The sequence below is a fragment of the Nakaseomyces bracarensis genome, assembly GCF_045282275.1.
Source record: "Nakaseomyces bracarensis strain CBM3 chromosome Unknown Scaff12_0, whole genome shotgun sequence".
Classification (NCBI taxonomy): domain Eukaryota; kingdom Fungi; phylum Ascomycota; class Saccharomycetes; order Saccharomycetales; family Saccharomycetaceae; genus Nakaseomyces; species Nakaseomyces bracarensis.
This window is the reverse complement of record NW_027263958.1, coordinates 1,456,344-1,483,574: the sequence shown is the minus strand read 5'-3', so window position 1 is coordinate 1,483,574 and position 27,231 is coordinate 1,456,344. Positions and strand designations below refer to the sequence as shown.

The 27,231-nt window shown below is 36.7% G+C and overlaps 6 protein-coding genes across 6 annotated transcripts; all 6 read right to left on the bottom strand.

Annotated features, from left to right (window-relative positions):
- Positions 1-1,498: 1,498 nt before the first annotated feature.
- Positions 1,499-3,853, bottom strand: RNJ42_04029 (uncharacterized protein; the record flags this gene model as incomplete). The annotated part of the gene is made up of 1 exon (XM_071054193.1): positions 1,499-3,853. The coding sequence occupies one exon, from the start codon at positions 3,851-3,853 to the stop codon at positions 1,499-1,501; it is 2,355 nt and encodes a 784-aa protein (XP_070910605.1).
- A 6,319-nt stretch (positions 3,854-10,172) lies between these two features.
- RNJ42_04028 (uncharacterized protein) lies at positions 10,173-11,483 on the bottom strand (the record flags this gene model as incomplete). Its single annotated transcript, XM_071054192.1, has 1 exon — positions 10,173-11,483. One exon carries the CDS (start codon positions 11,481-11,483, stop codon positions 10,173-10,175), a length of 1,311 nt encoding a protein of 436 aa, XP_070910604.1.
- A 2,942-nt stretch (positions 11,484-14,425) lies between these two features.
- Positions 14,426-19,492, bottom strand: RNJ42_04027 (uncharacterized protein; the record flags this gene model as incomplete). The annotated part of the gene is made up of 1 exon (XM_071054191.1): positions 14,426-19,492. One exon carries the CDS (start codon positions 19,490-19,492, stop codon positions 14,426-14,428), a length of 5,067 nt encoding a protein of 1,688 aa, XP_070910603.1.
- Positions 19,493-22,409: 2,917 nt separating this feature from the next.
- On the bottom strand, positions 22,410-22,904 carry RNJ42_04026 (glutathione peroxidase; the record flags this gene model as incomplete). Its single annotated transcript, XM_071054190.1, has 1 exon — positions 22,410-22,904. One exon carries the CDS (start codon positions 22,902-22,904, stop codon positions 22,410-22,412), a length of 495 nt encoding a protein of 164 aa, XP_070910602.1.
- A 1,106-nt stretch (positions 22,905-24,010) lies between these two features.
- On the bottom strand, positions 24,011-24,589 carry RNJ42_04025 (glutathione peroxidase; the record flags this gene model as incomplete). The annotated part of the gene is made up of 1 exon (XM_071054189.1): positions 24,011-24,589. The coding sequence occupies one exon, from the start codon at positions 24,587-24,589 to the stop codon at positions 24,011-24,013; it is 579 nt and encodes a 192-aa protein (XP_070910601.1).
- Positions 24,590-25,265: 676 nt separating this feature from the next.
- RNJ42_04024 (sugar porter family MFS transporter) lies at positions 25,266-26,933 on the bottom strand (the record flags this gene model as incomplete). The annotated part of the gene is made up of 1 exon (XM_071054188.1): positions 25,266-26,933. One exon carries the CDS (start codon positions 26,931-26,933, stop codon positions 25,266-25,268), a length of 1,668 nt encoding a protein of 555 aa, XP_070910600.1.
- Between the last annotated feature and the right edge of the window lie 298 nt (positions 26,934-27,231).

Sequence of the window (27,231 nt, the reverse complement as noted above, 5' to 3'; positions counted from 1 at the left end):
ACTACTTACACCGTCGTCGACACTGACTCGTTCTCTGAGCCTCCGATTTACACCACCACGCTGGTAGACGAAGCCAACAGAAGCTCAGAGACTGAGGTCGTGTCCTTCTTCCCAACACTCGGCAGCGACGGCAAGACCCACACAGGCACCACCACTTATCCTTGGTCTGTTACTTTATCTGATGATTTTGACTACACTGTCCATTCAAAGACCTTCTCTAAGAGCATGATACTCTCTCAGAATCAACATCATTCTGTCCATAGTATTCAATACGAGGCAAATGGCTCTAGGTTATCCCATAACATCCTTTTTATGGTCGCTATTTTTATCATTTCAATAGTATAGTTCTTTATCAATCAAAACTCATACTTTACCTCTTAGTCGCTATTGATAACATATTTGATTTCTTTTAGGATTTTGAATCTTATGCTAGATATACTCACCTGATTCAACTACTTCCTAATTGTTTTGTTCGTTTATATCTGTATTTATATATTTCTGGTATAAAGTAACATATTACATTGTACATTATATATTAACTTGCAATAAATAAAGTTATCTGCTTTACTAAAGATCAGATATTTCAATTAGATATTTCAATTAGATATTTTAATTTCATATTTCAATTAGATATTTTAATTTCATATTTCAATTAGATATTTTAGTTTGATATTTTAATTTGATACTTTAATTTGATATTTTAATTTGATATTTTAATTTGATATTTTAATTTGATATTTTAATTTGAAATTGATTGAGTCTATATGAACGAATAATTTACTGTATGATACACAGATAGAATAATAACACCTAAACACTGGCTCTCGTAACTTTTATTTCATTTTTTATGTATATTGAGTCATCATATTGTATTATTCTGAATCTTCAACTGGTAATTATATCTCGACAAAAACTTACCATCTACAAAAGTTGTTTATGTTACCCGGTGAATATATGCACATGCGGGTCAAAAGAGGTAAAAAATTCTTGGTCATTGTTACCCGGTGTGGCAGCTTAAAAAAGGTGTGAATTAATATTTTGGTGGTATATGTAAACAAATTAAGAGACAAAGATCAATCGTAAATAGTTTTGATTACCTTTTCTTAGTTAAGTTTCTCCATAATGTCGATAATTGTTCCAAAGCAACCAACAATTTGTTTTCTCCACGGCAAATATGATAAACTAAGTGGGGAATGTATGTGAGGAATAAGAAAAATCAAATCATTGGTCATTTCCATAACTTTATATGGTATGTTCTTTTTATAATTTGTGAAAATTTCACTCTTCCTCAATAATCTCTCAGTAACACCAGGAATAACCGTAACCCACTTCAGCGAGTATACTTCAATTTCCGTTTCTTAAAATTATGCGCTATTTAAAATTGTTTAACATACATTATATACAAATTTTCCTTTAGTCTTTTTTCAGATCGTACCGTTAAAATTGTTAGGTTTTCAATGCATATGAATTAATATAGCTTGGCTACATATCTGCTCATCTATAAAATGTAGAGTATTAATGTTACAATAGTTAGTATTAAATTCAATTGATACAAGCAAGAAGCATTAATAAATGTCACCACTTCATTACTGGAAGGTTTAGTAGTGTTAAATATCGAATAGTTTGTATTTGACATTGAAAAGTTGTGCTTACCTTCATATAATGATTTTGTTCTGTGGTCTAAGTTAGTGTTGGTGACAATGGAAATTTTATTATTACGGCAAACCTCCGCTGCAAAAGAGGTGCCACTAGTTGTTTTCGGACTTGATTTCAATTTTCCATCCACGATGTCAGGTATGGTATTTGAATAAATGCTAAAACTTGAGACTCCGGGAGTATTACACTTGCGTGAAATTTCAGGTACTATGGAAAGACTATTGATATTCGTATAGTCAGTTTTTATGATTATTTCGGAAGCAAGTGGAATACCTAAAGTTCTTTTTGTTGTATTGGAAGAATGAATAGTATGTGTAATTAAAGGATCTGATAATAAACTAGTTTTTACCCTACCTGATTTTTTACATGTGTTTGTAGTACCTGACAAACTTATGCTTATAGGAACGGATACCATATTTTTATTATCAGTATAGAAATTTTGATTTTTGCAAAAACTGCATATGCTCTTTAACTTAGTAGATATTATAGTAGTAAACGACAAACTCTTTGCAGTCGTGACAATATTGTGGGTTTCAATTGTATTTGTGTTTATTTTATGTGTTGGTTTCCAAATTTTTGATTTTGAGTGTTTAGTTGGGCTTTGGGTGGAGCTCATAAGTGTTTCGGGTTGACAACTGGGATTTGTTTGGGATGAAATAGAATGATTCAATTTGGGAACGGTAGAAAGAGTGCTAGTGGTTCTGGATGAAGTTGTATTCCCTTGTATTAGTGATACAGTCGTTGTTATGTTATTTGATTCGGTCAGATTTTTACCAAGACTTGTAACGGGTTGACCACTAGGATTTGTTTGGGATGAAATAGAATGATTCAATTTTGGAACGGTAGAAAGAGTGCTAGTGGTTCTGGATGAAGTTGTATTCCCTTGTATTAGTGATACAGTCGTTGTTATGTTATTTGATTCGGTCAGATTATTACCAAGACTTGTAATGTTATATTTACCGTAATGAGAAAATGAAGAAGTTTCTGTACTCAAATTGGATTTAGGAGGAATTTGTGTTTTGAGTAAATAAGTACGCCACGATGGAGTCTCAGTTGTAGTATTCCCTTTGCTCTGTATAAAAGGTAATGTACTGGAGCCAGTACTTGTAGATAGGGCTGATGAACTAGACTTCGTAGTGTGCCTAAATACCGTTGATTTTGAGGTTATAACACAGCTATTATGTATAGGATCATAAAAACCACTATCACATAAAATTGATGTAGAAGACGAACAAGGTACATATATATGATAAATGGTGGACATCTCTATATCTGTGTTAAGCTTAGTCACTACCTCAGTACTATAAGTTTTAGCTGATGTTACATTCCCACATTTAGTGTCGTATATGATTTTGTTCGGGCATCCAATATCACTATCTGAAATAGAAAATAAATATCCTGTGAAATCATTGATTTTTGTAGGGTTCTCATTTATACTAAACGACAGTGATAAAGAAGCAACATGGTCACGATTATTTAAAAAAATTCTTAAAGGATAGTAGGAATCCCCATCCAGATGTACTTTTAATTGTTTTCGGACATGCCTTGAGCCCCACAGGGCATAAGCTTGGTAATTTCCAAATTTATCAAATGTTTTTTCTAGTCGGCAGCAGTCGAATGCATTCCCGGCGCCAAAATTTAAATATAATAAATCATCTCCATCGATGTAAAATGTATATACACCTGACTCTTTTGGCTTAAAATATCCGTACATGATCATCGTGAAATTTGTCGTTGTAATAGGAGAAGGATAATTGTATACGGACGGTAATGTTCCATATTGCAGATAACATGAATGTTTAGAACTAAATGTAAAATCTAATATACCGGTGACACCTTCAGATTGTCCGATCTTCCTTCTATTTTGATAACCATACCTTGGATAATTAAAATCTAGATAACTAGAATCGAAACAATACCCTTCAGATTTGTTCACCCAGCACTGCTCTTCAGGGGAATCAATGCAAGGTCTATAGTAAAACCGATAGCTGTATTCCCATAATTCCATCTTCAGACCTGAATTTATTATGCCAACATTCGGTGAGCAGCCAAATGGATAGGGATTTTGAGTGTCGGTATTCATTATATCCCATTTATCTGCATATAGAGGGTTCGCGAAGTCATTTCGGTCAAAAGCAAGTGTGTTGACGCGTGGAAAGAATAAAGTAAATACGACAAGAAAGCCTTTGAACATCATAAGACGTATAACACTGTAAGGGTGTACAATTGATTTCGGATAATATATTTATCAAATAAGATAACTGTTAATTTTAAATTCATAAAATCATATTTATGAATAATATACTTCCGTTATATATCGTTATCGTAGAGATCCACAATACAACAATTTTTTCATATGTCGAGTAGAAATATCATTCATGAAAAGCTAAATCGTAACCCCCTTAATAAAGGAAAAATAATTTTAGAATTTATTCTAGTTCCGATAATTATTAACATTTCGGTAAAGAAGAGTGTTTCTTTTCTTGTTTATGTTCCAGAATGAGATCGTGAAATTTTTTTCTGTTAATACCACCCAGAATATTGAATGGATAATGTCAAAAATTGTTTGTCAGCCGTTCCAATAGGTACATTTTCTAACTAACTTTCTCTGAATTTCTAATTCTACGGAAATGTTGATTAAGAGCTGAGTGGGCAATTTTATAGAAAATCTTTTATCCAATATCATTGAACTAACTATTTATTCTGGTAAACGTGGGTAAGAAATTTTCTAAAGTAATTAGCCAGAGTACATTGATGTTCTAAGTCTATAACACTTTTCTTATTATCAATAAGAATTGAAGAAGTATCAGTTGATGAAGGAAGGGATATAAGCCGTCTATAACCGCATTCACTATCATAGATGGAAAATTTCAACAAGTTATTCATAAATGAGGAGGAAAAAAAATATTTTGCATTTACTCTTGATTTTAGATAATCGGAATAACATACCTCACCATTTTGTTAACAATTTTTGTTCTTAGAAGATATAGTATTTCATGCAACAGATAGACATGTTGTGTATTTGATACAGTTTCTGGAGTAAATTTGGTTTGCCAAGGCTTTTTTAGCTTCGAAGTATGATGAATGAGAAAGTGGGCATATTTTGTTTCCCCAGCCCAGGTCATAGTTTTATTAACAAAATAAATTGACTCTTATTTGAAATACCAAATAAAATTGAGAAGTAAATGAACGTTCTAACAGAAAAAGCAAAATATTAAAGCGACTGTTGTAATACTAAACCATGTTGCAGCTAGACTTGAGATGTATAGTTACTGGTATATGACTTGTTTCCAAAAAATGGAAATCTATTTTGGCATAATTTCCTTGAGTTTTCTTCTTCGAATCCTTCTTGGTTCCATTGATAGCAGATTCTTGTTTTGCCTTTCACGGCATAATTATAAAAAGAAAAGAAAACTATAATCAGTTATGCTAGATTTTCAAATATTGTGCACTGCGCCATAGCTTAAGTGATAAAAAGTGGGGTTCATATATTCTCTATTAAGTCCTCTCTATTACAACATATATCACCATTATACAATGGTAAGCCCCTCAGTAAGGTCTTCTTAGTTCGTTGGGATTTTCCGATTAAGTCGTGCGGCATCAAAATAATCAAGAAAATTTTTTTTGAATATGGAGGAGGGGCGGTGGGGGGATATAAAAAAATAAAAACGTAGAAAAACTAGTAGAATAAATATCCTGCAATGCAGAAAATTTTCTTGAAAGAAAATTTAGTATTTCAGTTAAAGTAGTACTAAAAGGTATAGTGGGATATTTGTTTACTCTTCCTAGTTGACAACTGATGAGGCACAATCTCATCGCAATGAAATTCAACATCAGCTGACAAACACTTGTCCGATTCCTGCATATGTGCCTTTTTTATTCAATTTTTTTCTTTCTTTTTGTGATTCTATAATTAACTACAACATCCCAGTTGTGAAGGAGAATATTTGTATAAACTTCACGGTGATAGTAGCCTCTACCTTCATTCTCATAGGCCCATTATTCGGAGCAGCCCTTTAAAATAAAATTTTTTATTTAATAAATTTCTGCAAAAATACGTCAAATTCTTGGTATTGCTTTTTTTTTTATACAATTTAGCCAAGTAGAATTTTTTTTAGTGTGTGAACCTAGTTGCTGGGGAAACGCATTTTAGATCTGAAAATACATGGAGATAAGAATTATAAATGAAAACTCCACACCACCGCTCGCATCTACTGATATGGTAGACATAAAAAGTTTTTAAGCGAAAATGAAAAATTTTTGTCATTTTGTTACCTAAGTACGTTGGCCTTGATATCTTCTATTTCAGGTGGTGTTCTCTAGTGTGAAATTAGTGATAGATACAAACTAATTTTGAAGCTAAGATACAGATCCTTTGCAGAACAAATGTGCTGTATTGTGGTTAGCATTACCGTGGCTATTTAAGGATGCTATTTCTTTTAGTGAGTTCAGACACAGGACAAACATCTGATTCGTCTCTAAAAGTCTACGTTTCTTCATTATACTGCAGCATTTAAACAGTAACTTTTTCGCTAAATAGGGCAAAGAAAGTGAAAAGGTTGATAATAAACACAAAATGGGAAGCACATAGTTGTAAGCAAATTGTAAACGAAAATGAAAGTCATTTTCGTTTCACTCTGTTATCTCTGTTATAACTGCTGCAGTGCATTGTGTCTAATGCCCTAAATTGTAAATACAACGTGGTATGTAGGCATATCAGTATTTTAAAAACGAAAACAAAAAAGCCATTTAATCTTGTAGCATGCCGGAGAAAACCATGTTGCGGAAAAGCTTACCAATAAGAGCAGTGCATTTTGTAAATTTTGCATTTCAAGTTAGATTTTAGATACCGTGATATTTAGGGTGCTGGAAATACGCAAATATTCAGGAAGGTGGTGAGGGTTAAATAGTTATGGTAAAGATATCAGATGAAATCTGACTAAAAATCGATGCGCCCAGAAAACTCCTTCACACATGAATGTGTCAATTTCATTCCTCATCCTTATTCAATCTCTTCTGTTGTATTTGTAACTCCTGAATTGAAAAATATATTATAATATATTATGGTAGTATATGGATTTTAGAGCTATTTTTGTAAGTAAAGTTATATTCGTTAGAAAAGTAGCCGAAACATCTCAAGACAGAGCCCCATAAAAACTGTAATCGAAAAAATGTTAAGCCATTTATTTTGTTAGGCTATTTATTTAACTAGTAGTCTTTCTATGTACTTTTATTGTTTTCAACGACGGGAGTTCGAGCAATGTGTAAGTAACATAGCACTATTCAATGTCCTTGTTTTATTTGGTACTTTGCTTCTAAGGATTTTCTTGAAGTGAGTCGGACATTTTTATGTATTTGAGGTATTATAGCACTGTGTAGAGTTCAATTTTCTGACTAATTTGAACGGATAACATTTTCTTTTACATGTAGAGGCCTGTTCCGCCCCCCTTGCTTCATCTTTACTATATTACCATTCGATAATGGCGTGACAGAAGAAGTAAAAGAAAATACACTAAGTAAAAACGGAAATATAAACCAGCATTTACTTAACAGCAGTTTTTCCCTATGGAATGATTTTACTTAAGTGGAATAAGTTATTTTTTTGTAGGGTGTTAGAATTGTGTAGTAGGATGAAATAAATTTATTCCTCTGATGGGGAAAGATAAATCGCTAAATTAGGTAATTCATCGAAATATGAGAAGTTAAAAAACATTCGTATATCAAATTTGGGTTTATATAATATAAGAATGGTCAAGCAGGAATATAACACCCAAAAAATCACACTCTCATTCTATAGTCGATTATTTGGAGATCTCTCTGTGTTTATCAATCCATCTTTCCTTTTAAATTTACTTTCCACTGTACTATCATAAATCTCTTGCTTCTAATATTCTATTCTTAAAAGTTCAGTATTGGAAGAGACTACTTAATGGTTTCATATGTTGAATAGTATATTATATTCGCTACGTCACGTAATGTGTAGTTTATATAATGTTAGTTTAGATTTATTTTGCACTTATAGTGAGATGTTTTAGTAACAGTCCTTTTAGTCATATTCTCTATTAAGATTAAGCTATTGTATTTAATTGATTAGGTAAATATAGAATCGATGGAAACAGACTCTTATAGAGTATGAAAACTTCTATGCTTTTATAGCTAAAATACAGACATTGTGGTAAATACTACGATGTCTAAGATCTTCTTGCTCTTCAGTTGCTACAAAAGGTGTTTCATCGAAACAGTCGGCTGGTGGCCACGGAAGTTGGAAGTCATTAAGCAGTACATATATAGCTCGCTATCCATATAGATTAGTCCAGATAATGTATGGCGCTCTAGAGAACAGTTTCTAAGACTTATTACTAGTCTCCTTCATCATCTGTCAGAACAAATTCCTCTTCAAAATAATGCTTAACATTAGATGGCCTCCATATGAAAAAAATAATGCAAAACGAAATATTATCTACTAATTCAGGAAAAAAGGTACCCATGATTAAATCTTTTTCGTTGAATTCCGGTACATATAAAGAAGGTCTTCTGAATGTATCTTTTACCGAAAAATGAAGACTTATTAAATTAGTAATCAGCATAACACCAAGTAACAAACCTATACTCGTGTACATGGAATATTTTAATAATAGTCTTCGACGATTCAAATAAGAAAAGGTCCTTAAAAAATGGTAAAAATATCATTATTTTAACTATTAAACCCAATGCAAAGGCCAGATCAACAGCAACGGAAACTCTATTGCTAAATCGAACAATAACGAAATTGTAAGTTTCACAAATTAACTTCACTAGTAAACTGTATTGAATAAATCTGATTCCTTTGGTAGCCAGCTTAGTGTGAGTAATACCGTGTCTTGTTGTCAACAAAGCTAAAAAATAAAGCATACCGTTATCTCTCATGAAACGTAGTACCACACATAAGATAGAAAAATACAATGGTGAAGATTTTATGTTCTTTACCTCATATTCCATCCACTGAAAAAAGGCAACAATATTCATGAGGCATAATAGTTTGATAGTCGACCAATGAATATACAACAAACTGTCCAGTTCAGCTTTGACAAGATTCAAATAAAATCCTAAAACGATAATATCAAAGAAAAATAACAATCTTAAGGCTTGCATCATCTGAAATTCACTAACTGATAACTGACCAAAACTATTGTTGAAGTGAACAATTCCCCCCGTTCCCATGTCCCCCTCTGCAACAACACAATACTTTCCATCTTTTTCGATGTCATACCGTGTATCCATTACCCCCAATGAAGTTTGATTAAAGGTTATGAACGTGTGTAATGTCGGTTTAGTCGAATAAAATAGACCTAAATTGTGGCGATTACACATCCTACCTAGAATAGATTTTTCACAATGGTTGAGACGAAAGCCCTGCACAAATGTTCCAAGTACCGGAAGATCTTCATAGTTAAAGATAGCAACTGCAGTATTATGTTTTGAGACTGAGGTCAAATTGACTGCTATATAGGAATCGCCTGTTTTTCTCCCAGCTTTCATGGCAGCACAAACATAAGGCAGTCCAGGCGTGTCACTTATAAGAGGCAGGTCAATCGCTGCACTATTGCTCACGTAGGACAGTAAAACTGTTAGTAACACTAACCATCGAACCTGTGACACCTGCATAACTGTGAATCTTAATAATACCCCCCTACTATATGGTCATTAGCTTATGGCTGTCATAGTACAGTAACTGACTGCCATTTGTATGTATAGTCAAGTGATCAGATGCCCATCACATCTCGAAGAGTCAGATTAGCTCTTATCGGCTCCTTTTTTTGGTGATCTACTCAGTTACCCTTATTTGGTAGAACCGGAGTTTGGATGGGCCCGAAGGCCCACGAAAGCGTAAATCAACTGTGCATAGCAACTGTGCATAGCAACAACAGCATTAACTAAAATGTAGTATAGAGATACCAATCGAAGCAACAGTTTATGATGTGGTGATTTACCCATATTTCCTAATAATTCTACCGTCTGTGTCGTACTGTAATATCAAAACTGCTTTGTTTCTATACCTGGAAGTTCTCTAAAGAGAGACTGCTTAAAGTTACCATATGACTAGCAGATTTATATTTGTATTTACTGTATCTGGTTCTGTGTATTGTCAATAATGATTATTTACATTCATAGTGAACTTATGGTGCGTATTTTAGTAGCAGTCCTTTCAATCACATTCTCTATTATGATTGTGCTATTCTATTCATTTGATTAATGTTGCTTGAGGTAACAATACAATTGAGTAGAGCTCCTACAGAATATGAAAAAAACTTCTTTTGTTTTTCTATCATATAACTACAATAAAATATAGACATTGTAAATATCACTTCTAAGATCTTCTTGCTCTTCAGATGCTACGAAATGTTAGTTCATCGAAACAGTCGGCTGGTAGCCATGGAAGTCGGAAGTCATTAAGCAGTACATATATAGCTCGCTATCCATATAGATTAGTCCAGATAATGTATGGCGCTCTAGAGAACAGTTTCTAAGACTTATTACTAGTCTCCTTCATCATCTGTCAGAACAAATTCCTCTTCAAAATAATGCTTAACATTAGATGGCCTCCATATGAAAAAAATAATGCAAAACGAAATATTATCTACTAATTCAGGAAAAAAGGTACCCATGATTAAATCTTTTTCGTTGAATTCCGGTACATATAAAGAAGGTCTTCTGAATGTATCTTTTACCGAAAAATGAAGACTTATTAAATTAGTAATCAGCATAGCACCAAGTAACAAACCTATACTCGTGTACATGGAATATTTTAATAATAGTCTTCGACGATTCAAATAAGAAAAGGTCCTCAAAAATGGTAAAAATATCATTATTTTAACTATTAAACCCAATGCAAAGGCCAGAACAGCAACAGCAAAAACAGCAACGGAAACTCTATTGCTAAGTCGAAAAATAACGAAATTATAAGATTCACAAATAAACCTCGCTAATAAAATATATGTGATATGTTTAATCTGTTTGGCAGCCAGCTTAGTGTGGGTAATACCGTATCTTGTTGTCAACAAAGCTAAAAAATAAAGCATACCGTTATCTCTCATGAAACGTAGTACCACACATAAGATAGAAAAATACAATGGTGAAGATTTTATATTCTTTACCTCATATTCCATCCACTGAAAAAAGGCAACAATATTCATGAGGCACAATAGTTTGATAGTCGACCAATGAATACATAAGAAACTATCCAGTTCAGCTTTGACAAGATTCAAATAAAATCCTAAAACGATAATATCAAAGAAAAATAACAATCTTAAGGCTTGCATAATCTGAAATTCCTCAACAGATAACTGACCAAAACTATTGTTGAAGTGAACAATTCCCCCCGTTCCCATGTCCCCCTCTGCAACAACACAATACTTTCCATCTTTTTCGATATCGTACCGTGTATCCATTACCCCCGATGAAGTTTGATTAAATGTTATAAACGTGTATAATGTCGGTCCAGTCGGATAAAATAGCCCTAAATCAGCGTGGTCACAACACATGTCCTGTAGTTTATATTCATTACAATAATTGAGACGAAAGCCATGTACAAATTTTCCAAGTACTGGAAGGTCTTCAAAGTTAAAGATAGCAACCGCCATGGGTGATTGTTGTGAGAGTGTTCGTGCTGAGGTCAAGTTAAGTGTTATGAAAGAATCGCCAGTATTTCTCCCAGCTTTCATGGCAGCACAAACATAAGGCAGTCCAGGCGTGTCACTTATAAGAGGCAGGTCAATCGCTGCACTATTGCTCACGTAGGACAGTAAAACTGTTAGTAACACTAACCATCGAACCTGTGACACCTGCATAACTGTGAATCTTAATAATACCCCCCTACTATATGGTCATTAGCTTATGGCTGTCATAGTACAGTAACTGACTGCCATTTGTATGTATAGTCAAGTGATCAGATGCCCATCACATCTCGAAGAGTCAGATTAGCTCTTATCGGCTCCTTTTTTTGGTGATCTACTCAGTTACCCTTATTTGGTAGAACCGGAGTTTGGATTGGCCCGAAGGCTCACGAGAGCGTACATAACGACATATGTAAGGTTAATTGAGACTATCTCTAAGCAAAGCACCAGTTATTAGATATCAACGAATCCGTAATGCTATCGCTGTTCGGTGTGATTCATAGTACAAAATACCATACGGTCGTAGATATCTCAATGCAAAGGAAGATTTCCTTACCTATATTACCATATTAATTTTTAGTCCGTCTTATAATGGCCTTAACTTCATACTTTTTAACTCAAACTTCTTACTCTACACTAACGTATAGTTCAGTATATATCTATTTACTGCTTATTACAAGAAGGAAATTTTACATTACCGGTATAACTATAGGGTAAAGAAAAGGTTAAACAACAACTATTGACTGTGATCATTTTCAATTTCATTATTATTAGGAAAAATTGGATGATTACATATTGAACCACCATTTGTATTATCGGATAGGAAATGGTGCTCTCTCGTGAATACGGCCGGAACCGAAAGGGTGAAATACCGACATAATATATCAAACTTAAAAAGTGGGGATGAAAGTCAGAGTAGAAGGTAAGATTGTATGACAAGGTAAAAATTAGCTCAACCAAATATATATTGTTGCAATATTGTAAATTTACCACAGTATTGAACAGCTATATAATGATTTATTTCGTATAAACTATTATTACCCGGCTATAAAATTTTCACTGACCTGTTTCAATAGCCGGGTAAATTATTCAAAAAGCAGATTATCGTTAAAAATGAGAGATTTTATACCTTGGCCAATTTTTCGTTAACTTAGTGATATTATTTAATTAAACTCTGGTTTCGATGAAGACAATATTTAATTGACAATTTCTTAATAAAACTAAGCTGTAACATTAATTACAAAATTGATAATTTTGCTCAGAAGGACCATTTTATGACTTTGTTTAACCATGATTAAGAAAGATATTATATTTAACTTTTTAAGTCCTTAAAAAAATATTGTGTCAAAAACCATTATATAATATACACATTTGATTAGATGAGAAACAAAGTCGAAAAAAACAAATATCATTTGATTTATTCAACAAATAATGGAGTCCTAAAACAATTGTTGATCTTAGCAAGAATTCTTGTTAAGAGGAGTTCTTGGAAAGCTCTGAATTCTACTTTTGGGAACTTAAAATAGTTCTGATTTTTATTCAACCATTGATGGTTATACATCAAATTGCTAGAATGCTAGTAGATTTTGAATGCGGATTCCGTCCTGTTTACTGCTTTGCTTTCAAACTGCTATTATTACTGAGTATTATTGTTGATGTGGTACTGCTTATGTAGGACCGAGGATGCTTATGTCCCACATTATCTAAGATTGGATACTTTTATAACGGTGCTTCCTATCATGGTGCCATATTTACTTGATCATAGGTATTTTGGTTCTGGTAGTTTACATTATTACCATAATTCTAAAAGCAGTACATTCTTAGTAATTGTGATGGAATCACCAATTTAATAAATTTGATTTAATCCAAGAGTTTTAGTAAAAACTTGCCGCAGATCTCTAATGGACAAAATGTCGAAATTGCTGTCATAGAAAGCAGTGCAATGGAATAGATAGATGTGAATTCATGGGAGGATGAAAACACATTTCAGGATGAATTTGTTCGGAATGTTTCAGATACTTTTCGACGATAACATGAGATTCCGGTTCACAGATGAGGTTAACCCACTAGAATTAAAAAGTTTTGATATAAGATGTGGCTGAACCTAATGGCTGAATAGCTCTTCTTAATGACGACTATTCACTTATTAGGGTCAGCCAGAGTAATTATTCATAATGGATGTAAATACACTACTATCACTATTGTCTCATGTATCGCTATTGTTCCTGCTGACATAGATAAGAAGCAAAATGATATTTTAATTTTTTATCACAAGTCGTTAAAAAATTATCATGGTGAAGAAAGGAACCATGTAAACGTTCACTAAATACTCGTAAATTTCATATGAAAAGTTTTTAAAATAATCGAAAAAGAAATCTTATGTAGGTCATTAGAAATGATGCAAAGAATACTAGCAAGATAACTGTTTTGGCTTCATAGAACAAAATATTGTAGTCCTAGCAATATTATATGAAATAGCCAATTATTTTTTATTGCTGAAGAGCTATCGGAGAAAACGAGAGAGTTACTTATTGATTGTACAATTGTTGTTGTTGGGTGGTAACTTGAAATATTGCCCATTGTTTTCGAAGATTCTAGAAAGCTCTCCAATTTTGGATGTGACGTCTCTGTAGAAGTTACTACCGTGCTGCTCTTGTGGCTTTCAATTTTTGAAGATTTGGTGTTAATTCGGTTTGAGTGTGAATGGTAAGTATTATTTATAGGACTAGAGTCGGTAGCCATACTTGGAGGTATCGAATCATATTGCTTTGTTCGTCCTGTATCAGAAGTTTGAATAAGTTCGGTTGTTGTACTATTCTCTATAGTGCTATAATCGGAACTCAGGGTACTTTCTAGCGTCATAGTGCTGGTCTGGGTTATATTTTCATGAGATGTAGTGTAATTTAACCCAACGGTAGTAGACAATGGATAAGAAGGATTAATTGTCAAAGTTGCTGGACTCCCTGTACTATTAGAGATGGTCTCAGAACTGGTAGATATAAAACCTTGAGAAGAAGTAGCACTAGAAGACGAAGTAACTTCAGAATGTTTTGATAGCATGGAGGACTGGGAAGGTTGACTGGAATGGATCATGGATGTAGTACTTCGACTAGAGTTCAAAAATTGGTATTGGTATAGTAAGGATGTTTGGTTGGAGCAATGGAGAAATTAAACTTTGATGATGTCTGGTCTGTAGTCTCAGGTGTCGTTATGTTGTCCGTCATAGTTGGAGCAATGGAAGAGAATATTAAACTTTGATAGTAGGGTGGTCTGGTCTGTACCACCACTATCGTCTCAGGTGTCGTTATGTTGTCCGTCCCCACAGTGTACGTGCTGATCGTGGAAACCGTATCAGAGCCAGGCACTGTCCCAGGCGTGTATCTCGTGGTCACGATCGGAGTAGGAGGCGGCCTCGTCTCAACAACCACTATCGTCTCAGGTGTCGTTATGTTGTCCGTCCCCACAGTGTACGTGCTGATCGTGGAAACCGTATCAGAGCCAGGCACTGTCCCAGGCGTGTATCTCGTGGTCACGATCGGAGTAGGAGGCGGCCTCGTCTCAACAACCACTATCGTCTCAGGTGTCGTTATGTTGTCCGTCCCCACAGTGTACGTGCTGATCGTGGAAACCGTATCAGAGCCAGGCACTGTCCCAGGCGTGTATCTCGTGGTCACGATCGGAGTAGGAGGCGGCCTCGTCTCAACAACCACTATCGTCTCAGGTGTCGTTATGTTGTCCGTCCCCACAGTGTACGTGCTGATCGTGGAAACCGTATCAGAGCCAGGCACTGTCCCAGGCGTGTATCTCGTGGTCACGATCGGAGTAGGAGGCGGCCTCGTCTCAACAACCACTATCGTCTCAGGTGTCGTTATGTTGTCCGTCCCCACAGTGTACGTGCTGATCGTGGAAACCGTATCAGAGCCAGGCACTGTCCCAGGCGTGTATCTCGTGGTCACGATCGGAGTAGGAGGCGGCCTCGTCTCAACAACCACTATCGTCTCAGGTGTCGTTATGTTGTCCGTCCCCACAGTGTACGTGCTGATCGTGGAAACCGTATCAGAGCCAGGCACTGTCCCAGGCGTGTATCTCGTGGTCACGATCGGAGTAGGAGGCGGCCTCGTCTCAACAACCACTATCGTCTCAGGTGTCGTTATGTTGTCCGTCCCCACAGTGTACGTGCTGATCGTGGAAACCGTATCAGAGCCAGGCACTGTCCCAGGCGTGTATCTCGTGGTCACGATCGGAGTAGGAGGCGGCCTCGTCTCAACAACCACTATCGTCTCAGGTGTCGTTATGTTGTCCGTCCCCACAGTGTACGTGCTGATCGTGGAAACCGTATCAGAGCCAGGCACTGTCCCAGGCGTGTATCTCGTGGTCACGATCGGAGTAGGAGGCGGCCTCGTCTCAACAACCACTATCGTCTCAGGTGTCGTTATGTTGTCCGTCCCCACAGTGTACGTGCTGATCGTGGAAACCGTATCAGAGCCAGGCACTGTCCCAGGCGTGTATCTCGTGGTCACGATCGGAGTAGGAGGCGGCCTCGTCTCAACAACCACTATCGTCTCAGGTGTCGTTATGTTGTCCGTCCCCACAGTGTACGTGCTGATCGTGGAAACCGTATCAGAGCCAGGCACTGTCCCAGGCGTGTATCTCGTGGTCACGATCGGAGTAGGAGGCGGCCTCGTCTCAACAACCACTATCGTCTCAGGTGTCGTTATGTTGTCCGTCCCCACAGTGTACGTGCTGATCGTGGAAACCGTATCAGAGCCAGGCACTGTCCCAGGCGTGTATCTCGTGGTCACGATCGGAGTAGGAGGCGGCCTCGTCTCAACAACCACTATCGTCTCAGGTGTCGTTATGTTGTCCGTCCCCACAGTGTACGTGCTGATCGTGGAAACCGTATCAGAGCCAGGCACTGTCCCAGGCGTGTATCTCGTGGTCACGATCGGAGTAGGAGGCGGCCTCGTCTCAACAACCACTATCGTCTCAGGTGTCGTTATGTTGTCCGTCCCCACAGTGTACGTGCTGATCGTGGAAACCGTATCAGAGCCAGGCACTGTCCCAGGCGTGTATCTCGTGGTCACGATCGGAGTAGGAGGCGGCCTCGTCTCAACAACCACTATCGTCTCAGGTGTCGTTATGTTGTCCGTCCCCACAGTGTACGTGCTGATCGTGGAAACCGTATCAGAGCCAGGCACTGTCCCAGGCGTGTATCTCGTGGTCACGATCGGAGTAGGAGGCGGCCTCGTCTCAACAACCACTATCGTCTCAGGTGTCGTTATGTTGTCCGTCCCCACAGTGTACGTGCTGATCGTGGAAACCGTATCAGAGCCAGGCACTGTCCCAGGCGTGTATCTCGTGGTCACGATCGGAGTAGGAGGCGGCCTCGTCTCAACAACCACTATCGTCTCAGGTGTCGTTATGTTGTCCGTCCCCACAGTGTACGTGCTGATCGTGGAAACCGTATCAGAGCCAGGCACTGTCCCAGGCGTGTATCTCGTGGTCACGATCGGAGTAGGAGGCGGCCTCGTCTCAACAACCACTATCGTCTCAGGTGTCGTTATGTTGTCCGTCCCCACAGTGTACGTGCTGATCGTGGAAACCGTATCAGAGCCAGGCACTGTCCCAGGCGTGTATCTCGTGGTCACGATCGGAGTAGGAGGCGGCCTCGTCTCAACAACCACTATCGTCTCAGGTGTCGTTATGTTGTCCGTCCCCACAGTGTACGTGCTGATCGTGGAAACCGTATCAGAGCCAGGCACTGTCCCAGGCGTGTATCTCGTGGTCACGATCGGAGTAGGAGGCGGCCTCGTCTCAACAACCACTATCGTCTCAGGTGTCGTTATGTTGTCCGTCCCCACAGTGTACGTGCTGATCGTGGAAACCGTATCAGAGCCAGGCACTGTCCCAGGCGTGTATCTCGTGGTCACGATCGGAGTAGGAGGCGGCCTCGTCTCAACAACCACTATCGTCTCAGGTGTCGTTATGTTGTCCGTCCCCACAGTGTACGTGCTGATCGTGGAAACCGTATCAGAGCCAGGCACTGTCCCAGGCGTGTATCTCGTGGTCACGATCGGAGTAGGAGGCGGCCTCGTCTCAACAACCACTATCGTCTCAGGTGTCGTTATGTTGTCCGTCCCCACAGTGTACGTGCTGATCGTGGAAACCGTATCAGAGCCAGGCACTGTCCCAGGCGTGTATCTCGTGGTCACGATCGGAGTAGGAGGCGGCCTCGTCTCAACAACCACTATCGTCTCAGGTGTCGTTATGTTGTCCGTCCCCACAGTGTACGTGCTGATCGTGGAAACCGTATCAGAGCCAGGCACTGTCCCAGGCGTGTATCTCGTGGTCACGATCGGAGTAGGAGGCGGCCTCGTCTCAACAACCACTATCGTCTCAGGTGTCGTTATGTTGTCCGTCCCCACAGTGTACGTGCTGATCGTGGAAACCGTATCAGAGCCAGGCACTGTCCCAGGCGTGTATCTCGTGGTCACGATCGGAGTAGGAGGCGGCCTCGTCTCAACAACCACTATCGTCTCAGGTGTCGTTATGTTGTCCGTCCCCACAGTGTACGTGCTGATCGTGGAAACCGTATCAGAGCCAGGCACTGTCCCAGGCGTGTATCTCGTGGTCACGATCGGAGTAGGAGGCGGCCTCGTCTCAACAACCACTATCGTCTCAGGTGTCGTTATGTTGTCCGTCCCCACAGTGTACGTGCTGATCGTGGAAACCGTATCAGAGCCAGGCACTGTCCCAGGCGTGTATCTCGTGGTCACGATCGGAGTAGGAGGCGGCCTCGTCTCAACAACCACTATCGTCTCAGGTGTCGTTATGTTGTCCGTCCCCACAGTGTACGTGCTGATCGTGGAAACCGTATCAGAGCCAGGCACTGTCCCAGGCGTGTATCTCGTGGTCACGATCGGAGTAGGAGGCGGCCTCGTCTCAACAACCACTATCGTCTCAGGTGTCGTTATGTTGTCCGTCCCCACAGTGTACGTGCTGATCGTGGAAACCGTATCAGAGCCAGGCACTGTCCCAGGCGTGTATCTCGTGGTCACGATCGGAGTAGGAGCTGTTCTACTTGTTGTTGTTGTTATTGTTTTATGGTTTTCTGTTGTTATTTGTGATTCTGGAACGCATGTGTTTTGTATAGGATCATAAAATCCGTCTTTACATTGTGTTGAAGTAATAAATGTAGAACATGGGACATTGATATGATAAATAGTGGCTGTTTCTCTGCTAACATTAGTAGTTCTGCAATATTCTTGTAGTTCGGTGCTATAAGTAACCGTTGAAGGAACGTTAGCACAGGTAGGGTCATATGCAATTTGATTAGGACAACCTAAATCTACATCATCAATAGAATATAAAAACCCACTAAAGTCATTTATTTTTGTTGGGTTATCATTTATAGTGAAAGATAATGATAATTTTGCAGCATAATCACGGTTATTCAGAAATATTCTTACGGGGTAATACGAGTCACCATCAAGGTACACTTTCAATTGAGTTTTCACATGTTTAGAACCCCAGAGAGCATAGCCTTGGTAGTTTCCGAATTTATCATAACTGCTATCTAATTGACAACAATCAAATGCATTATCGGCACCAAAATTTAAATATATTAAATCATCACCATCAATATAAAATGTATAAGTTCCTGAGATTTTTGGCTTAAAATAGCCGTACATTATCATAGTAAAGTTCGATATTGTAATTGGTTCTGGGTAGTTATAAGACGAGGGTAGTGTCTCATATGTCACATAACAACCATATTTCGGTGTGAAAGAAAAGTCTAAGACACCTGTCACACCCTCGCTGCCACCAATTTTTTTCCTTTCTTGATAACCATACCTTGCATAGTTTACATCAAGATAACTAGAATCATAACATACTCCAGGAATATATTTCGCCCAGCATAGAGTTTCGGGGGATCCTGAGCAAGGAACCTTATAATTACGGTATTGATACTGCCATAATTCCATTCTGAGGCCTGGTTTTGTAGGAATTTTATGTGGAGCGCATCCCATGGGATATGGGTTTTGTGAGTCTGAAGTAAGACCATCAGAGCTATAATTGAAAGGTAGACGCGGCGAAATTGTCGTACAAAGTTCCTGAGATCTAGTATATTGAAAAAATGAAAGTAATAGGAAAACTAAAAAAAGTAGCGCAGAACATTGCATGTTTTCAAGCCTTAAAATTTTTTTTTTTTATTTATTTCACTTTTGGGTCGTGATCAAGTTCATAGGGATTGGCATTCATTTCGGAAGACTTTTAAATAAACAGAGTTATCAAAAAGTTCATTTTATGATAGCAACAAATGGTTGAAAAATTTTTCACTCGGAGTATCATTGTCCATGACAACGTTCAAATACTCATCATGTAAATTAAAACAAAAGGTTTATTTGTATGATCCTTATGTCGTTCTATAAAAAAGCAATTTCTTTAAAAATTTTCCTAGTAGCTGAATCTATTGGATAAAAGTTTGATCCTTAAAAAGAAATTAGTCAAAATACCATACGCCACAATACAAATAAACATATTCTGTCTATCGATTATAAAGTATATTTCTCATATTGCTACGGAGTTTGTTCAAATGGATATTCTTGATATCAGTGGGACTGTAATTCATAATAGGAAAGAAAAAGAAAAATATGAAAACACTAAGTTCGGATAATTGGATTTCAAAATTTAACTGAACTAAAAAAATATCTCAAACATACTACTGTTATAGTAATTATGCAATACAGATAGCCTTGCTTACCGGTAACTGAAGATATTCAGAGGATATACCGCAATCATGAACACAAAATAGAGCATTTTAACTAAAAAGAACAATGAGCTGGAAAAAGAAAATTAAGAAAAAGGAAAAGAAATAAGGATTTAGTGTAACTATTTGTTGTTAATGAAGCTCAATATCTTAGTAATATTTCAGGTAAAATAGTAATAAGGAGGATAAATGAATATTTGTTTACTCTATCTATATGACAACTGATGATGCTCTATCTCATCGCAATGAAATTATCATCTGACCAACACTTCTCCTGCTCTTGCGTAATTATCTTTCACAGTTTTTTTTTCTTTCTTTTTTTTATTTTATAATTAATTAAAACATGTCCGTTGTGAATGTGGAGAATAAACGTATAAATTGCAGATTTCGGTAGCCTCAACCACAATCTTTATAGAAACACCGGAATAGCCCTTCAAAGAAAAAATTTTTATTTATTCCATTTTTTGCAAAATTACGCTAATTTTTTTTTTTTGCTTTTTTTTTTTATAAAATTTAGCCAAGTAGAGAATTTTTTTTTGAATGTACATGCAGCCAAGTTAATGGGGAAACGCATATAGATCTGGAAAAAGTACACGGAAATAAGAATAAAAAAGGAAAACTCCACATCTCCGCTTGCATCTCGCGGCTGATATGGTTGACATAAAAAAAATTTAAGGGAAAAAGAAAAGGCATCGAAAGAATAGAGAAAAACAAAAATAAAAATTAAAAAATAAAAAAAAAATTTTTATATCTTAACATCTAGTACGTTCGGTGTCTTGATGTCTTCTATTTTAGGTATTATTCTCTAGCGTGAATTTCTGTTGCAATATTAATGTTATAGCGTAGTTATAAATCCTTCCTAGAACAAATGTGCTGTATTGTGGTTAGAAATACCTGCATTTTACAGGAGGCTATTTTTTTTTTTTTTAGATACATACACAGGACAAACATCTGATTTATCTTTAAAGGTCTATGTTCTCTCATCTTTCAGCAGCATTTGATCAATATCTTTTTCGGTATTAGGACAAATAAAGTAATAAGGTCACTAATAAACAGAATATCAATAAAAGTATAGGGATATTGTATCACTGTAAGGTCATTTTCGTTTACAACATTTCACTCTGTTAGATCTGTTAGGACTGCTTCAGTAGATGCACTGTGTCTAATGCCCCTTCCTAGTAGATGTAACATGACAGGTAGAAACAATGGATCACATGTCTGTATTTCAAGTAGAAAACAAAAAAGCCATTTAATCTTGTAGCATGCCGGAGAAAACCACGTTGTGGAAAAGCTTACCAATAAGAGCAGTGCATTTTGTAAAGTTTGTATTTCAAAGTAGATTTTTTATATACCATGATTTCTAGGGTGCAGGAAATAAACAAATATTTCTGGAAGGGGTGTGGGGGTTTAATAGTTATGGTAAAGATATCAGATGATATCAGACTAAAATTCGATGAACCCAGAAAATCCTTCACACATGAATCTGTCAATTTCATTCCTCATCCTTATTCAATCTCTTCTGTTGTATTTGTAACTCATAAATTGAAAAATATATTATAATATATTATGGTAGTATATGGATTTTAGAGCTGTTTTTGTAAGTAAAGTTATATTCGTTAGAAAAGTAGCCGAAACATCTCAATACAAAGCCCCATAAAAAACTGTAATCGAAATAATGTTAAGCCTTTTATTTAACTAATAGCCTTTCTAGGCACTTTTATTGTTTTCAATGACGGGAGTTCGAGCAATATGTAAGTAACATAGCACAATTGAATGTCCTTGTTGTATTTGTTACTTTCCTTCTAAGAATTTTCTTGAAGTGAGCCAGACGCGCGAAAATCTAACTATCATGAACATGAAGTTAGGGTAACCATCGTTAAAATAGGTATGAAATAATTCCATGAAGAACGATTTTCAAATACCAAAACAATACACTTAGTATATTTCACGTTTCCTAAAGATTAACGTAAAGAAGCACATGGGTGATTTTTATATTGGTTTACAATGAACTACAATTAGTTGGGTAGTTTCTCATCAATATAATATGATCATTGTATAGTAAATCTAATATTGTGTCAAAAAAGCATAACATGTTGTGCATTAGTATATCTGTTTTGATATACCATTTCGAAAATAGCATGTTCAATAACGCAATTGATAAAAGGTCCTTCAGCTGATTGAAAAGATGAATTATAACTCCTCGAGTTCTGCCTATCTCGTAAACGAGATTATGGCAATAAGAAACAATTTCCCTAACATTTCCTATCTACATTTCCTAATTAGAGCTGATCTGTTTAATAACTGTAATGAAAAAGGGTAAATTTGCTCCACTAAGTTTTATCTTTATTTAGTAAAGTCTCGATTGCAGTTTCTAGAGCAAGTGGTGAGGTCAGACACGAGTACCTTTCATGGACCTCTCCATTTTTATCAATCAGAAATTTTTCGAAGTTCCACCTTATCACTTTTAGGCCGATTTGAGAGTGTTTTGTGGACTTGAGAAACTGATATACAGGGTCCGCATTCGGTCCATTAACTTTTATTTTTTTCAGTACTGGAAAAGAAACCCCGTAAGTACTCAAACAAAAGTGTCGAATCACGTCATCTGAACCTGGTTCTTGTTGACCAAATTGATTGCAAGGAAATGCTATAATCTCCAAACCTTCCTCGTGATACCTTTCATATAGTAGTTGGAGATCCCGATATTGCGGGGTAAAATTGCATTTAGATGCTACATTGACTATCAAAACTACTTTGCCCTTTAATTTCGAAAATGGGAACTGTTTACCATCTTGATCTAGAGGACAAAGATCATAAAAATTAGTCATTGTGTAACACAAGTGCTTTAATATTTGTCGCAATCTACTTGAATTTATAGACAGCCAGGATATTTTATAGTGATGATAGTGTGTTGGCCTTTGAAAAGTCTTTGTAACGGATAATGTAAGATATGTAAGGAGAGTTCATAAAAAGTTCCAACTAATATCTGAAATATAGAATCAAATATTGCCAGATTTTGATAACTGATGAATTATTGTTTTTTTTACATTAGCGTTTTCGGAGTAAATTCCTTCCATTTGGGAAATAAAAATTTTTTCAGATCGAACATTGGATGACCTCCTAATAAATAGAAGAGGAAAACTATGATTTTTCGTCATTCCTTTGAAATCCCTTCTGGTATCCCTTTTCGAGCATTCTCTCATCACTTCACTCCCCTGTTGGAATAAAAAGGTAAATCGTCATTGTAAATCTTCTGATATTCCTTTTTTTTTTCTCAGAAAGACAACAATACCAGAAGAACTGGAAAATCTACAAACAATTACACGTACAAATGGTATAATGAAAGTAGAGGGAAAGTATGAAAACACGGGATAGAGAAAAATTTGCTGTGTTATTTGTAGGCAATATGTAGAAGGAGAGCAGATACAGATCGTCCGTTATAACGTCATCAGGGAATGTGTGGAAGGGTGTCTGGACTGGCTGAGTATAGTAGTCGTATCACAAGAAGCGAAAAATGACAAGCTAAAGGTAATGAAAAAAAATGGATGCAATGTAGTTTGACCGTGCTTTCTTGTAGTAAAATTCTTTCGAATACTTTATATAAAACTTTCATTTTATCTTTTTGGTAAAATTCACACTTTTCATTGCTCTATCTAAGCTGCAGTATCGGGATACATACTTCATTTTATGAGTAGGTAGTCTTTTTATAATTGCGTTTGAAGCAGTATTTTGTTATGTGCTTGGAAGCATGACATGACAACTATAAATTATCTCTGTAAACCGTTTTACATCTATTCCTTATTGTTATATATTCTATAAAGTGTTTTATTTTTCTATTATTTCATTAGCATATAGTGTTGTTGGGCAGCTTCGTTGCTGCTATTGGTCTTTATTTTATTTCCCTCAGATTAACTTTTTTTAGAAATTGACCTGTCTAATCTGTTTCTTTCAGTAGTTGTTCTATTACTGGCTCTATTGAACTTGGGTTGGTTAATGATGGGTACCTCTCTACCACGTTACCGTTCCTGTCCACTAAAAATTTCTCGAAATTCCATTTGATACCTTTCAGACCAAGCATGCCCGGCTTTTGTGATTTTAAGTACTTATAGACAGGGTCCTCCTTGGGCCCGTTAACGTCAATCTTTTTCATAATAGGGAAAGTCGTTTGGTACCTTGCAGTACAAAAACTTTGTATTTCAACATCCGAACCTGGCTCTTGGTGGCCAAATTGGTTACAAGGAAAACCTAAAACTATGAAATCTTGGTCTTTGAACTTCTTATACATTGCTTCTAACTGAAGATATTGAGGAGTAAACCCACAATTCGAAGCAGTGTTTACGATTAAAATGACTTTCCCCTTCAGACTCTCAAATGGTAAAGGTTTGCCACTTCCATCAATTGGGCTTAAATTATAGAATTCTCCAGTCGTGCTCATGTTACCTAACGGACCTTTCGTAGTTCTTCTAAATGTGAATAACTGTCTCCTAGCTATGTTTCTAGTCACTAATAACATTTACACAGATAAATATAGCTGTGTGTTTATTTGTTAATCTCTTCTATTAGTTCTTATTTTTTGTTTATCTTATGATAAGCAACCGTTAAAATGTTAAAATATCAGGAATGCGTTCAATTCTAGTCTTTATAACGGACAATAATATTTACTGTCCTAATATCTCTAGAGATGAAAACTGACTTGCACAAATACTGCGTAATTTGGTTCTTCTGATAACAACTTAAAGCACCATATCGGAACATCGCAGATCTTCTCAGCTCCCCTTGATGGGTCATCCATTGTTAGACGTAAATGTGGGTGAAAAAAAAAAAAAAGGAAGGCGAGAGAAAAATATAAACGATGGCAGCAGACATAGAGGCGGGTAACTAATGTATATCAAAGGCCTATAAGACTAGACTAGATAAGATATTTAACTATTAGTAGTTAAGTAGAGTATAGTATTAGAAAAGAATGGAATCATATAAGTTATCATTATAAAAATATTATTATTATGTCGTTAAAATTTGTATAAATATTTATGTAAAGTAAATGTCATGAATAGAAAAATGCATCTTCTTAGTGAATAATATCAAGAAAGAAAGCAAAATAGAATGTGGAATGCAAAAGCCAAATAATATACATATAAAAGAAAATAAAACCATGTTCGGTTCTTACTCTAATGTTGGAAGTATTATAGTTAGAAGAATCTCTTGAACCATGGCTTGTCATCGTGCAAAGCAGCATCAGCGTCATAGTCGTCACCTCTTCTGCCAGATGGAATCCAGCTGTCGGATTTCCATGGCAAAACACCTTCTTCGTACATTTCGTTAACTTCTTCTAAAGTTAGACCCTTGGTTTCGCAAACAAAGAAGAAAACGTAGAAGTAAGAGAACACTAGACAGCCCATGAAGACGTAACCGTAAGAGAAGTTGATGGCAGTAGTAATAAATGGAGTGAAGAAACCAATTAAGAAACCCCAGATCCAGTTGGAACCAACAGCAATAGCCATGGCACGGTTCTTTACACGTAATGGGTAGGTTTCTGAGACGATAACGTAAGCAATTGGAGCCCAAGTGGTAGCGAAACAGAAGATAAAGAAACAAGTGAAGACAATCATACAGTTACCAGCACCCTTAGAGGAATCATGGTCTCTACCGTGAGGGTATAAACTCTTAACACCCACGGAAGCAAAAACGACGAAACAAGCAGCCATAGTTGCAGAACCCCACAACAAACACTTACGACGACCAAATCTTTCGACAGTCCATAAACCAACAAAAGTAGAAGCAAAGTTAACAATACCCAAAACAATAGAGGTTTGGAAGGAATCCTCTAGACCGACAGCCTTAAAAATAGTGGTACCGTAATAGAAAAAGTAGTTATTACCAGTTAATTGTTGTAAAGATTGAATCATAATACCCATAATAACACGAGGCAAAATCTTACCCTTGTTGGAGAACAATTCACCCCATGAAGCATTACCAGCTAGTCTTTCAGCTTCAACACCTGAAGTAATAGTGTCCAATTCGAAAGTGACACCTGGATCGTCCATAGACAATTTGTTGGAAACGGCAATGGAACGTCTAGCTTCTTCGAATCTACCCTTTTCGACCAAAAATCTTGGAGATTCTGGAACCATGGACATACCACCAATCATAAAGATAGCCCAGGCAAAACATAAACCTAATGGAACTCTCCATTGAACAGAGTTAGAGTAGTTCTTAGTACCATAGTTAGTACAGTAACCCAAGAAAATACCTAAAGTGATCATTAATTGGTAGAAAGCAACACAGGTACCTCTCAAGTGCTTTGGTGCAGTCTCGGAAATCAAAGTTGGAGATAAAACAGCAATACCACCAACACCAAGACCAGAAATAATTCTACCAATGAAATATTGGTACCATTTGTCGATAGAGGCAATTTGAATAACGATACCAACGACGTAGACAGTAACAACGATGACTAGTCCTAATTTACGACCGTAAATATCACCAGTACGACCCAAAGTTAGACCACCAAATGCACAACCGATGTTGAAAATAGCGACAATTAGACCAGTTCTAACGTTAGATAGATAATATGTACCGTCTTTGTGTTCTTGACCGAATCTTTTCTTGAAATCTGATTGATTAACAAAACCAGAGATGGTACCAGTATCCCAACCGAAGACAAAACCACCAAATGCAATCATAAGACATAGGCACATAACAGTCCAGTATTCGCCTAGAGGCTTTTTTGGGATTTCAGCACCTTCTTGGACAGAGACATCGTCAACCTTTAGCTGAAAGTCGTCCGCATATAGCTTGTTTTCTGGAGTTGCCCTCTCAGGATCAGTAGCAGAGGATGAAATAACACTTTGAGACATCCTTTTTAATTGTTGTTGTTTGTATTAATTATTGTAATTGTTTGTTGATGATGTTTTATATTTTACAATTTAAGAGAGATAGAGAAACAATTGATTTAACAGCTTGAGAATATGGCTTCCATTTATACTTTTTTTTTTCATCTTTTTGATTAGTTCAGAACTTTGAAAAGCAATATTAATAATAGTGGGGTCAAAAAGTTTTTCCACAGAAATGAACTAAATGAAAAAGTCACCTCCAGTGGTAATGTGTAAAAAAGTACCCTAAAAGAAAATGGCATCTTAGGTAAAACAACAAAAA